At 36.4% G+C, this 15,440-nt stretch overlaps 1 protein-coding gene across 5 annotated transcripts in view; it reads right to left on the bottom strand.

The window, feature by feature from the left end:
- Window positions 1-403: 403 nt before the first annotated feature.
- The window catches only part of aop (ETS variant transcription factor anterior open), a 438,519-nt gene continuing 423,482 nt past the window's right edge, over window positions 404-15,440 (bottom strand). For all 5 annotated transcript variants that reach the window (XM_081738735.1, XM_081738736.1, XM_081738734.1 and 2 more), the window contains one exon: window positions 404-2,654. In XM_081738735.1, coding sequence (XP_081594861.1) covers window positions 2,228-2,654 — 427 coding nt within the window. In that variant the 3' untranslated portion in view covers window positions 404-2,227. The remainder of the gene's footprint in view (window positions 2,655-15,440) is intronic.

Here is a 15,440-nt window from a genome sequence, read left to right on the forward strand (position 1 = left end):
TCCTTTCGCAACAATGTACTTTTCTTTTATTCAAGAGAACAATCAGATGTTTTCCCGACTTTTTTCGCCAACCAACTCTTGATAAGGCGCGGAACACTCTTTCTGAAAACAGTGCCAACTGTGTTTCTGTAAACCCCAAATAATTACATTCCAGTTGAACTTTATTTGAAAATACGAAATTTAGTTAACATGCTGGAATTTCCTACTTTTTGACTTTGTAAATGCATAATGGTTAATACATTTGGTTTTGTGCACATGCTCCAAGTTCAATTACTAATGAAAGTTTGCACTGAATTGCCTTGTAGTGTCTCGGGAGATTATAAAAACAAGATGCCAGTTGGGTGAAGTATCAGTGTTGTTAAGGATGGTTCAGATAACTAGACGGCAAAGTATGTAAATAAAAGAATGCTGCATAGTTATATATTTTACAAGTAAAAAGCATATCTTTTTTCCCAATACATTAACTGAAGTAGTATTTATAGTTTGCTACCTTTCTTACAAACTGAGATCTCATTTTCCTGGAAAAAGAAATGTAGAGAAAAACTGTAACGTATACGAACTAGATATATCAAGAGTAATTTTGAAACGCACGACTGCGACAACATATATCTTAATGAACACTTGCACATCTACTTTTGTAAGAAACAAAATACAGCAAATATTAGCAACATTTCCATAAATTAAACAATGACAAGCAAAAAATATACACATTGTTTCTTAAAGCAATACTATTATACAAGAACCTTACTTTAAATTAAATTTACTTATGTGAATACAAATTCATAAAACCAAAGATATATATATATATATATATATATATATATATATAATTATTATTATTATTAACAGTTATACACAATATGAGTATTTAATTATTTCTTTTAAAAAAATACGAAAAGTAAAATATTTCATTGAGGTCCATATCTAGTTTTCACAGTATTTGTACACTTTGAATTTTGTCACGTAAAAATTGCAACCCAGCATTTGCTGGTATTCAAGATGCCATAAACAGTTTTTAGTATTTTCGTTTTTATTCTTGAGCAAATAATAACAACTACAATAACCATATACGTATTTTCTACTGCCAAATTAGAACGGCACTTTCCACCTCCAGATCAAAGTCTAGGTGTTTTACAAAGCCAAATAAATGGTAAATTCTATATATATGGTTCAATTAAACTAATATAAAATCTCAAAAGCAAACCTAACACAATAAAATAACGCAACACAACAAAAGTTTCTCTTTCAATTACTCCCGCAGCTTAGCTGTCATGATTTTATTTACATGTCAAATTTTTAATAAAACAGAAATGTTAATTTTTTGTTTTCGGAGAGAAATTTACCGTACCAACAGTGTAAAAGTAATATTCACTTATTAAAGTAATTGCTACGTGAAAAATGGGTTGTCATGAATCACCTTTCTTAAAAGTACTCGCAAGAATTTCATAAATTTATGTTTTGTACATAAACTTAGGCAATTTAGGGTTTCAAATTGTAAACCAATTTTTATGTAAATTCTAAAACACGTGGAAGTCAGACTAAACTTCGTAAAGCATCATATAATTTTAAGAATTATATGTTCATTAGTATTTGCGTTCAGACACAATTTAATTTCAATTTGAAATAACTTGATGAAATACATTAACAAAGTATTGCCATACAACAAATTTTTCCATTTTTCTGGCGAAGCTGGAGAGATTAGTATACTGTAATTGATTTTTTCATATTTGAACTCACTGACATATTTATTTCATCGTTATTCTCATTTACTTTTACAATTTCTTTTCTTTTCACCTGCTAATTGGTTCATTATTCCCTTCACCACGTTTTGTTACGCCCATGTTTCTCTCCTGAGTTCACTACTCATCTTGTAACCCCTACGAAGTTCATTTAACTAATGTACCCTGGAATGTCAAGGCTAACTACTCTGCATATTCCTAATTACAAATTCCTATTAATGATAATACAGATTCACAGGCAAATATAGTACATTTCCCATTTTTTCTTAAAAAATGCTGGCCCCCAAGAATATACATTATATAGGAAAACACAACACGCACTTGTGTAAATTCCCAACAATCTGCATCTACGACCTTGAGCAGATAAAGTCATAGCTGCCACCATACATGATTTTAATTCACATCAACATCTACGATGGAAGTACCTAAGTCACTGTTAAAATATTTTATTTGGTAAAATCCAACCGTGTTTTTAATATTACAGTTTTTCAATCATCATCTCTACAATTTTCGACCTTAATCATACTATTCATTACGTGATTATGATTAGCGTGTCGTTCTGGTTCTCGTGTTAAATTATTCAACTTATTCGCTTCTGTACACATTCGACTAAGGTCAGTTGGAAAGTTATTACTGTCAGGAGAGATCATACTCAAGTTGGTGGGTATATTCGGATCAGAAGCTATTTCAGTGCGAATATTATTACTATGTTCAGAGTTAACCATGGTTAAATCAGTTGGCGTGTTGTTATCTGATGAAACCATCCTTAAATCTGTTGGATTTTCATTGTTACCCTCCGGAGAGAGAGATTCCGGGGTTTCTAGCTTGACTGGTGGTCGTGAGCAATTATTCATTTGTTGTCTCAATAGGGAAATATTCTTTATATTCTTCAGTTCGCTGGGATTACGTAGAAACCTGTAAAGATAGACAAAAAATTGAAATAATAATATGACATTTGACTTATATTACTATGTAAGACAGTAAAACACTCCTTTCGAAGATATAAAAATCTAAACATTAGATCGGTGTCATTATGTGTAAGGTAATATAGAGTAAAATGTGAAGCCTGAGTTTTTCCCATGAGAAATGTATTACTTTTTGGTTTATAAATTATATATTTATCATTTATTTATATATGGTTTTAAAAATGGTAACAATATGTTATTTTATTTACATTTCTTTATATTTTGGTACATGGATTAAACTCTATTTCAGCTCGCTGCTTCCATCCGGTAGAAAAGAACTGTTTTCGGTAAAGCGTTCTGTACAATATTGTCCGTTAACAGTACATCATTTATAAATTATTCACTTATTTATTTTCGAACATGACTACATTAAAAAATGTATTTCTATTTTGCTATCACGTTTACTATACTGTTAAATTTACTGTATACTGATCATATAAATCGAATTCGATTGTCTCTACGATCTTTTCATTTCTTAAAATTCTTCGAGCTTTACTATCGCTACATTGCACACGATCAATATATCAATGGTCGAAACATGTCGGGAACGACTTGTCCATATATCAATCTAGAGTAACAAAACAAGCAAATTCATGTTACAAAATTAATGAAAAAAATCGCGATTACAGATGCTTGTGGATTAACACTCATTAGAAAGGCGACTGGAGGATGTTCGTGAATATACTCGTACACGTGTCCCGTTAGTTACACAGAATGCTTCCCAACGCTGTAAAAAGGGATGTAGAAATATCGAAAGTGGGTTTAGTGACTTCTTTGAAAGTGTGATATTTTGCGAAGCTGTACGGGCTAATGACCATCAAAATATCAAAATATAGATATGGCGCAAAAGGATTTGCAGATCAATAATCCAGATAGTAGTGTTTTTTTTTTAAATCTAAACAACTGAAAGAATAACGGAAGTAACCAGTACGGAATTAATGACATAGAACATAATGTAGAATCTACTCACCAATGCTATCAGCAGTGCCTTATTTTTTTCTGGAGATACGCAATATTGGCACTTTATTCCGAAATGTTATAAAAATTGCGGTTTCTCTAACCATCTCTTTATTTTTATATTGTAAAGTTTTGCTTAGGTGCAGCAAATTATACTCAGGAATAGTTTTCTCTCACTATCAAGTTTTGTTACAAAATCTTTCTTTTATAAACAGTATGACACAAAATCACTATAATCTAAAAAATCCTATAATAACTGGGTAAATAAGGTATCTCAAAGCCCGAACAGCCTAGAGAAGGATCTCCACCGAGTTCCGAGCAAACTAAGCGGAGTGGATTTAGATCCTCAATGCTCCGAACAAGCATAGAGGAGTTAGAAAGCCACAAAGCTCCATGCAAGCTTTCGAAGGTTAAGAGTTCCAAGCAAACAAAGTGGGCAGGATAAGAGGCCTATCCTCAAAACAAGCTAAAAGCTATTGGTTAGATTTCTCTGAAAGCTCCAAAATAAGCGAGTGGATTTGACAAGTTAAAGACTGATATTAGATAGGAAGTTTTTTAGGTTTCATAGCTGTTTCGGTGTTCCGGTGGCAGTCTTTCTTTAATACATGACTAGTGGTGTTGCTGGTATTTCTGTCCAGTGGCGGATCTAGCCTAGGCCTCCCAGTTTTCTCAGTGTCAAAAATAACTGAAGCTATAATTTATATATTTTTGAAAGTTATAGTAAACTCATGATACACCTATCATAGTCTGGATTCTGGTTGCCCCCTTCCCCCCAGTTTTTACCTTTTAGATCCGCCTCTGTTCCTGTCGTCTGGCAGTGTAGTAGGACACACATGGTGTTGTTTATAAATACAAACATCTGTTAATTAATAGTAAACAGAACCATCTGCGGGATATTACAATATTTATGATATAAATTTTTGAATTTAAATTGATTTGAAGAGTAGAATAAGAGTATATTTTATGCACTTAAAAGGAAATGCGATCAGCAGATGACAGCACATACGAAATTCTTCCAGTTGTTTAAATTTTGACGCTTGGTTTTATAGCCAATCAGAATGTTTAGAAAACATATTCACAGTGAGTAACGCCTCAGTAGTATTTGCGTCGATTAAGAAAACTTTTATCACCTAAATCGCTGACCAGGGGTATATCTCTCTCTCTCGATTTTGGAAGGGGTACCTTGTCCCACCCTCTAAATTTTGGGAGAGTTGCATAGAACCACCTTCCTTAATTTTTGGGGATTACCAAATTTAAAAATTTGATACGGTAATATAGGACTGTGGTATGTACCTCTGTAAGTTTTGGGAGTCCATCTCGTTCCCTTTCGTGTATAACAAATTACAAAAAATAAACATTTCGGAGGTTTTTCATCTTTTTATCTTTTTTGGTACGGTCTTATTACCTTATATAGTTATATGGATGTCTACAGGCGTCCACTCCCCTTCATAGGAAATGAGAACATTGATGCTCCCCTCTTAAATTTTGGGAGAGTACACTCATGTCCAAAATTATTGTCGCATATCTATAAACATGTTGTTGTAGGAATATAATTTGATAACGAATTCGCCCGGTATTTCTTATAATGTTAGTATTGTATAATCGGTAAAGACATGTATGTGGCAAATTTCATGTCAAAAGAGCAAAAAATGAAAATGAAATGAAATCTTTGAGTTTTACGTCCCACGATTATGCCGGTTAGGCTAGAGGAGACGGTGATGATGAGTGATGAATGAAATGGTGGAATGAAGAAAGTGGGAGGAAACGGGAGAACCCCGAGAAAACCCATGCACACGGTGTTTGTTCACCACAAAGTTCACTTGGCGGGGCCTGGGATCGAACCCGGGACTCCAAGCACCAGAGGTGAACGCTCTACCACTGAGCCACCGCGGCCCCTCAAAAGAGCAGTAAACCAGAAAAAATGAAAATAAAACTTTCTCGTCCATTTAGCAACATTTTGTTTTAGTCATTCTAGTTTTCGTATTTATAATTCTTTTCCTATGAAATTTACCACAAATATACATTTCCCGATTATACACATAGTATCAGTATTAAAAGTACCCTGAAAAATCATTATCAAATTATATTCTTACAAGAAGACAGTTATAGATATGCGACAATCATTTTGGACATAAGTGTACATAGGATCACCCGTTAAATTTGGAAATTGTAAAAAAAAAAAAAAATGTTTTCTACAACCCTGTAAATTTGGGTGGTTCATCTCGTTCCCTTTCATGTGTATAAAAATAACCAAAAGTTTACAATTTGGTGATTTTTGACAATCTATTCCCTTTGATGAGAATTTATTATGTTATATGGTTTCATAGTTGGTTGTAGGTGTAATTTTCTTCTGAAAGACAGGGTACATTAACGTGGGGTACCTAGAACCATCCCTTATATTTGGGAATTGTCAAAAAAAAAAAAAAAAAGGTAGATGTTCTTTGGGATTCAAATATATAGTATAACTGTAAATATGGGTGGTCCTGCTTATTCCTTTCTGTGAGTAAAAATCTCTCAAATATAGTATTGCCACGTGGTCGGTTATTGACCTACCTAATTTATGGATCTTTGATGAGCCTTTAACATGTATGATATGAATTAGTACAGAGGTTTATTCTTTTTTCTTGTGTACTTCGATGCTCCCTTCTTAAAATATGGAAAATGTATATAGGACTACCCCTTAAATTTAAGAATTGTCACCAAAAAAGAAAAAAATTAAACATTCTCTAGACCTAAAATGTAATATCTTTGTACTGTAACATCACTTCAAAGAACGCTTAGTAGAGTTAGGAGTTGTCAAAATTTCATCTTACTCATACATATTGAACAAGTCATGAGGTGACAAACATCTGATGTCAAAATAATAAAGAAAGGAACCAAACCAAGACTGAGAAGAACAATACATTAAGGAAGTGTTTGGTTGTTAAGATTTGGATGCTTCGTGGCCAGTCAGTCAAGGGTCAGTCAGTGAGTAAGGGTTCATTCGTTAGATGCAGTCGTTCAGTCATTCAGTCAGGGTCCAGACCAGTCAGGTATTCATCATGAAATCAATCTACATTTTGAGAATGGAGTAAGTTCTGGCCAGAAGTCTCGGCCAGTCATCTTGGAGTCTTGCCATCATTTTATCATTTTCATCTATGGACTGAAAAATTACACATCATCCGAGACTAATGTTGGTCCAATAACCGTACATTTAGTTCACATATCACCTAGAGAAAAGACGAAAGGCTGCAATCGCAACAACCGCCAGCATGTAGAAATCATCAAGATCAATACCGCAGAATTAACAGGAACTCTAGGTTCAACGCCGCTGATACCAAGAGGTGTTTCAGTACCAACTTGTGATATTGCGTTTATTGGCAAATCGTGTGTACTAGGACGATTTGAAAAACATACATCCACTATTATTAAAACTACATTAAAACATCTCCCAACATAATAAATTCACTGTTTTATTTAAACAAGTACACAGCAAACCAAAAACGGGGTTAGGCTGGTTAAAAGCAACTATTCATGATAGAATATGAGAAACATTGGTGCTTCACTCTGGTATCTGAGAATAAAAGTTTAGTTTACCGCCCATACGTCATACCAGAGGCAGGTACAGCAAAAGTGCATTCGGATAGTTCTGCTTATCACTTATGCGTAAACAACAATTGCCAGAATAAGCATATTACCATGTGATAGGTTATTAAGCTAATTAGGATTCTTAGATATGGCTTTACTACAACATATGGTTGAGTAGAGGGTTTGTTCTCTTTTCACAGGACTTAGGTACATTGATACCTAAGTCATCACATTTTTGATAGGGGTACATTAGCCCACCCTTAAATTTGGTAAAAGAATAGTAAATGTTCTATTAGGACTCGAATATATATATATTTTGTAAAATTTAGTTCATACTGCTTGTTCCCTTTTATGGGTTAAAGAAATGATCGAAAACTGGAAGGTTTTAGACTTATTATATCCTCTTTGATGAGGCTTTGGTGTATATTTATCTAGATGAGTGCAGGGGTTAAATTTCTTTCATAGAATGGAGGCATCAAAGGAAGAGCAAACTGGTATTGTTCGCTTTCTGAGGGCGGAAGGATTACGGGGAACGGATGTTGATCGAAAAATGTCACTACTGCATGTACCTTGCAAGGGTCAAGGAGTGGCACAAGCGCTTCAGGAAGAACGGGTGTCGTTAGGCGATGATGCACGGTTTGGAACACCATACCGCAACCTTTGGCATCGCCCAGTTGATTTATGCACTCGTTACACAGGACGATAGAATTGCAGTGAACTTGAGTGTCGGAAGTGTGCACACCATAATGACGGAAAGACTGAACTTTTGCAAAGTGTGCGCTCAATGGATGGCCCATAGCCTTCAATCACAACAGGAAGCATGTCGAATGGCCCACTGTCTTGATCATCTCCAGCGCTATGCCAGGGAAGGGACTGAGTTCCTGACACGAGTGCTGGCTGGAGATGAGTCTTGGTGTCATCACTTCGAACCAGAATCGAAACGACAAAGTTTTCAGTGGAAGGATCCAAGGCCACCATCACAAAAAAAAAAGAAAAAAAAAAAGCCATCCACATAAGTGCAGGAAAGGTTATGCTGACGTTCTTCTTTGAGCAAGACTGATTACTGACTTTCTGATTACTGCAGCACAGGACAACAGTGAATGCGTTATAAGTAAATTATTGACTAACCCTCGCCAAACGATAAAATCGAAACGACCAGGCAAGCTCACCCGTAGGGTCATTTTACTCCATGACAATGCCCTATCTCATACGGCCAAAACAGTCAGGGTAGTTGTGCAGAAATTCAAGTGGGAGGTTCTCGGTCACCCTCCATACAGTCTAGACCTCTCTCCCTGCGATTACGCCATTTTTGGTCCCTTTAAAAAGGCGCTGCGGAGCAAACGATTAACCTCAGACAACGATGTCCAGAAGTACGTCCGGAACTGGTTTGCAACGCAGCCCAGGGAATTCTACGAGACAGCCATTTACCATCTTCTGTCGAAGTGCGACAAGTGCTTCAACAGCCGGGGCCAATATTTCTAACGTACAAGTAAAAGTTTCTGTTCCTCGGCCTCCGGCTCGTTTCTTTTTGAACGCTCCTTATAAAAGATTTAACACCGAAAGAGATCAAAGCCAAGTTGGATGAAGAGTTCATGGCACATCTGCTCCTGTGTTCGCTACTATTTACAATTGGTAAATGAGTTTAATCGTGGCCGTACATCCACAAATAATGAACAGTATTCGGGAAGTCCAGTGGAAGTGACTTCTTCCGAAATGATTCACAAAATCCACGATATAGTTTTGAGTGATCGAAGAATCAAAGTGCGCGAAATAGTTGAGGCCATAGGCATATCATAAGGTGCAGTGTATTCAATTTTGCACGAGAAACTGGGTTTGAAAAAAATCAACAAGATAGGTACCGCATTTGCTCTTAGTGGAGAATCGCAATCGTGAGATCGATTCGGCGTTTCGTTTGACAATCTTTCGTCACAATTACCTTCCCCGGCTTTGTCCACGAGGATCACTGTGTGGTGTAGAGGTATGTTCCTTACTTCCGTAACTCACGCTTGATCTTGATCGGCAGTTGTCACTTTAGACATATCCCCTGTGACATCATTCTCACACTTAAATGACGTACTTTGTCCAATAGTTCCATCAGTTTGCCGAAATTTTCGTCCACACGACTCGTCGAAGGGAGTCCAGAGCGTTCCTCGTCCTCCACGTTTTCCCGTCCGTTCTTGAAATCTCTACCCAACGGAAAACCTGGGCTCTTGATAGAACTTGATCTTCGTAGGCTTCTTTAATTATGGTGAGCGTCTCTGAAGCCGATTATCCCACCCTGAAGCAAAATGTAATGGCGTATAGTAGCTCAGGCGAACACTGAATTTCGAGTTTCCAAAAATCTAGACGTTGTTTATAAACACGGTTCGCACGATAAGTGACCCGTGCTAGACCAAAACTCGGAAGCGATTGATCTGAGTAGCATTGAATAGCGAAGACCCACCACCACCAATACCACTCGTAACGAACGTGCTATTGAGGTCTGGAAAGGAATAGGTCTGAATAGGAAATTAGAGAAAGATCTTGGTGAATTACTAAAGTTAATCCATGAAAAATCAGACAAAAATTCTAAATTATTAAAGAGTCAAAGTGAAGATTTAGTGAAGTGCACGAATTTCATTGATGAACATAAAAGTGAAAATTTATCATTAAAAAGATAGGTAGAGAAACTGAAGACTGATTTAGATTATCTTAATCAATATGGAAGGAGAAGTACTTTAGAAATCCACGGTATTCCCGCCCTTCCCATTACGGATGTCGTTGGAATTATACACATAGTTGGCATTGCTTTGGATTTATACGTCACAGATAACCAAAGACTTAAAAAAATCCCCAAACCAACCGATAGTTCGTACGTCATTGTGTTCATAATGAAGTAATGTTTCTAACTTGTACCACTCAAATTTCCCTATTATGTACCAGAAGTGGGAAAATACCATCCAAATTGGAAAAAGGGATTCTTTTCAGGAGAAAATTTTCCCATTTTCGGGAATTTCTCTCCTCAGATACACGATAGACATATGCGAGTGGTACCGGTTAAAAACTAGCCTCATTTGGAAAAAAAGAGGTACTAACCATGATCCTAGGATAAATAGGGATGTGTCAAAAAAAAAAAAAAAAGAAAAAAACGAATGTTTTCTCTATTTACACATTTTTAGTCAATTAGTTTAGTAAAGTATCTACAAATATTATCACTATTTACCTAAAATCATGAATTCTTTCACAAAAATTTCCCGTTTTTAGGGAATTTCTTCTCCTGGGTACATGGTACCGACATGCGAGTGGTATCGTTCGAAAGGCTGATTCATTACGAAGAAAAGGAGGTACGACTCATGTTCCTACAATGAATAGTCTTTATGCTGAAGCTGATTGAATAAAAGAGCATGAAGACTATTTTTCCTCGTACTACTATTCGTACCTCATTCTCTTCGCAATGAAGCAGTTTTTTCTAACAAGTAAGGGACCATAAGGTTGTCGCGCAAATCAGATGCAGACATACGCCATCTGATTGAGCATGAAAAGTTACGGAGAACACAGAAATTTAAGGTGCTAAGGGCCATAGGGAGCGGAGCGAGGAAAGAGGAAACATTGAATGTCGGCAAAATTGAAGAAAGTCAGGAATGATGGGAAAAATTAATTTCGAGCAAACAGGGAAAGAAAGTCAACCAAAAAAACGAAACTAAACATAACAAGGGCATCATGAACGAAGAAAGATCATAATCAGGGTTGCCATCCGCACCGCGGTGTTGCCAACGCTGCATAACATTGATATGGAAGATATAGCACAGTATAGCAATTCATGCACAAGGAAAAATATTAGTAACACAAAAGACAATTGAAAAGACTCTGTACACGCGCGTAAAAAGGTTTAACGTAGTCGTGGGTGAATATTGCACCCACGTGAATACAAAAGGAGGAAAGTAGAGAACAGTACGCACCATTTGTAGTTTAATTGCAGTTGACGTGAAGATCACGAATGAATGCGTGGTCAACACACAAACATTTCTCGCAGTGAGCACAGCGGATGAAAGAAAGCTGGGCACACGCGTCTCTGCAGCATTCCTCTGTGAGTCCTTTTTCAACTCAATATGCAGAAGGTGTTTCAAACTGTCCAGGATGTTCATTGGAGTAGCCACATTTGAAAAACGCAAAGCGTATCATCTTTTGGAATCGCCTAGAGGAAAACTGGTAATGAACAAATGACTGAAGGCGGAGAAAGTTCTCACGTTGCCACACATTAATACTGGAGAACACTAACGTACCTGTGATGAACTTCACCATGTTTTTGAATGGACGAAAGAAGAACATATCAGCAGATTGTATAAGGCCTGTACATTTCGGAGGAATCAGCATTTTGTAGAACTGAATACCGTCGGGAACTGTCATGTTGTAAAGAGTGTCATCCTTGTTTGGAGTCCAGGAGTCAACCAAAAGCAAAACACGATCCTTACGCTGAAGGTCCGGCCACAAAACTTCTTCCAAGAAGATTTGTAAATCCCGTTTGGTCAGATTCGCTGCTCTGCTTGCATATGCTTTCACATTGGGGAATTCAGCGACCATCATCATCATCATGGAACGATGCTCCCAAACACTCTCGTTTCTGTGTTATCATGTGTACCTCCTTCACTTTCATGTCTATATTTGTCCTCCCTCATGTACATTATTCACTCGCGACTATCGTTAAACCTTTTTACGCACGTGTACAGAGTCTTTTCAATTGTCTTTTGTCTTACTAATATTTTTCCTTGTGCATGAATTGCTATACTGTGCTATACCTTCCATATCAATGTTAAGCAGCGCTGGCAACACTGCGGTCGGGATGGCAATCCTGATTATGATCTTTCTTCGTCCTTGATGCTCTTGTTTTGTTTAGTTTCGTTCTTTTGGTTGACTTTCTTTCCCTGTTTGCAAGAAATTACACTTTTCCCGTCATTCCTGACCTTCTTCAATTTTGCCGACATTCAATGTTTCCTACTTCCTCGCTCCGCTCCCTACGGCCCTTAGCACCTTAAGTTTCTGTGTTCTCCATATCTTTCCATGCCCAATCAGATGGCGTATGTCTGCATCTGATTTGCGCGACAACCATATGGTCCCTTACTTGTAAGTACTATTCGCATGTTTGTGCTGTGTTACTGAGAGGAGAGAAATTCACGATAAACGGGGACTTTAAAAAAAATCTCCTTTTCCCACTTTGAGAGGTAATTTCCCGCCTTAGGTACATAATAAAGAAATTAGACTGATACGGACAGTGCAGCGGTGATTTAAGAAGTTTAAGGACGGTGACGAAACACTCGAAGACGCACCACGTGCCGGAAGACCAATACATGTACAAAATGAAGATCTTTAGGCAGCAATTGAGGCGAACAGTGGCCAGACATGTGAAGAGCTAGGACTACAATTCAGTGCGAATGGAGAAACCATTCGGAAGCACCTAAATCAACTTAGAAAGCACTACAAGTTGGGTCGAACAGACACCTGTGTTTCTTTGCTGTCTCGTCTGAAGAAGGAGCCATTTCTGGATAGGGTATTGACATGTGATGAGAAGTAGGTCCTGTACGAAGCTCCACACCGCCATCATCAGTGGTTAGCATCCCATGAACCGGCTCCAAAACAGTCGAAACCAGCACTGCACCAGAAGAATGCCCCCCTGTGTGTTTGGTGGACTGCTCGCAGCATCGTGCATTGGGAATTGCTATCATCTGGTCAGAGCATCAACGTAACTGTGTACCGTCATCAGTTGAGCCATGTTCAAGAAAACTCAAAAGTCTGGAGTCAGCATTTCTGAATCGCAAAGGGGTCCTCTTGTTACAGGACAACGCTAAATCCCACGTAGCCAGGATGATCCGGGACTATTCTACGCCTTGGATGGGAAACACTATTGCATCCGCCATACTCCACAGACATTGCACCGTTCAATTCCTTGGACAATCACTTTAGAGGACGTCAGTTCAAATCCCTAGTAGAGATGCCAAATGCACTTGATACTTTCTTCGCTTCACGGCTTTGCCAGTTCTACCACGATGGAATCCACGGCCTTCCAAACGTTGGAAGAAGGTCGTCGATACTGAGAACTATTTTTTATCTTTCAGATACGTCTTAGGTGACATATCGACGTTCGAAGGTGGTGGGTGAAAAAGCGACAGAACTTTCTTCGTTACTTTTATACATATATCAACACGGATTTTATCCAGGACGTTCAACTGTGATCAATTTAATTACATTTATCCAAAACATCTCAGATTCCATAAACAATAATTTTATAGTTGACACCATATATAAGGACTTTGCAAAGGCTTTTGACAGACTCAATCACGATTTGTTACTACAGAAATTATCTTCGTTTGGATTATTATGCAAACTATTGACATCAGTTGTATCGTGTAACAGCGAATATTGTGTATCATATAATCAATTAATTTCGTCACATTAAAGTACCTTATTTGGTGTACCACAAGGTTCAAATACTGAAACCTTGTTGTTTATCAATGATTTACCTCGAGTTATAAAATACTCGAAATGTTTGTTTATGAGACGACATGAAACTTTATAAAGAAATAAAGAACAACGATGATGCAATCAAGTTACAAATGGATTTAGAGAGCTGCTACAGATGGAGTATTGACAATAAATTACCTTTTAATATAAATAAATGACCGGTAATAACGTTTTCGACAAAAACAATCCAAATTACTCCAATTACTCGATAAATAATGTAATAATACAAAAAGGTAGACATGTAAATTATTTAGGTGTACTATGCTTTAACAAGCATATACTTAAGATGACTAATGAGACATACATATCTTTAGGATTTTTAACTAGAAATACATGTGAATTTACTAACGTAAGAGCCTGTACGGTCACGTTTAATAGCCTAGTACGTAGCGAGTTAGAATGTGTGTCAATAGTGTGGACTCACTTATTATAAGCAACATGAAAGAAACATTAAAAGAATACAAAATAAGTTCTTAAGATATTTGTATTTTAAAATGTATATGGTGAGTTCCTATAACATTAGGGTTTCTTACAGTAGATTATTGGATATACTTAAATATTCGCCATTAAATATACGGCGGGAAATATCTCAATTGATTTTCTTATTTAAATTGCAGAATCTTATCTATAATTTATAGACAATCATGAATGCATAAGTAAGTTGAATTTTAATACCGCCAAAACCAACTTAAGAACTAGTATGTTATTTTATAATGAGAAATCTAGAACTTCTATGCATATGAATTCTCCCATAATTCTAATTTGTCGGAATTATAATAATATAAGAAAAGTCCAGAGATTGATCTTTATCTGCTATATACTTTATATCTGAAATTGTTAATACAAACATTAGATAAGAAGTGCGTCAGATGATTACTGGAAAACTGTATATAATGTCTTTTTGTTTTCTATTACGTTATAGATGTAACAGTTTTTCTTAAACATATCCTCCTTTATTTTATTTTACTTTATTTTTATTTATTCTTCTTTCTTGTCTTATTTTGCTTTCTATCTTTTAGTTTTATTTTTATTGTTATACATGTACATAATTAACCCTATAATTAAAATTTTGTAAGCCTATTCTAATTGGCATAGTAGTCCTGTTATAGGTGACAAATAAAAAATAAATACTTACCAACTGACAGAAGAGTAACAAGTTGCTTCATAGTTTATATTCACAGATCTTATTACACAGCATATACTTTGAATTTAATTCTTTAGATTTTACGTCCCATGATTATGCCGTCTAGGCTAAAAGAGACGGTGATGATGAGAAATGAAGGAAATGGCGAAATGAAGAAAGTGGGAGGAAACGGAAGAATCCCGAGAAAACCCACGCACACGGTGAATGTCCACTACAAAGTTCACTTGGTGCGAGCTGGAAGCAAGTACTTTGAGTATGTGCAAATGTTTAAAGTTTAAAAAATTACTATCAATGAATATTACAACAACATTAGTTTGCCGAGTGTTTCACAGTTTAAGACCATCAAATGAATGTTAGTTCTAGATCGTCAATTGAGTGCTATTTGTAATATGCCGTAAAACTGCACATCAAGTACTTTATTTATTATCCATAAATTTGGAAGAGAAGGAAATCTTACTATCGAACTATAAACTCATTCCACCAATTTTATACCACAGGATGGACAGGAGAGAATTTCATACATTCTGTCTTTTATGTAACAAGTTTTCATTAAATGCATCGAGTAAGAGGTAT

This window comes from Thermobia domestica, chromosome 14 (assembly GCF_964235325.1).
Source record: "Thermobia domestica chromosome 14, izTheDome1.hap1.1, whole genome shotgun sequence".
Classification (NCBI taxonomy): domain Eukaryota; kingdom Metazoa; phylum Arthropoda; class Insecta; order Zygentoma; family Lepismatidae; genus Thermobia; species Thermobia domestica.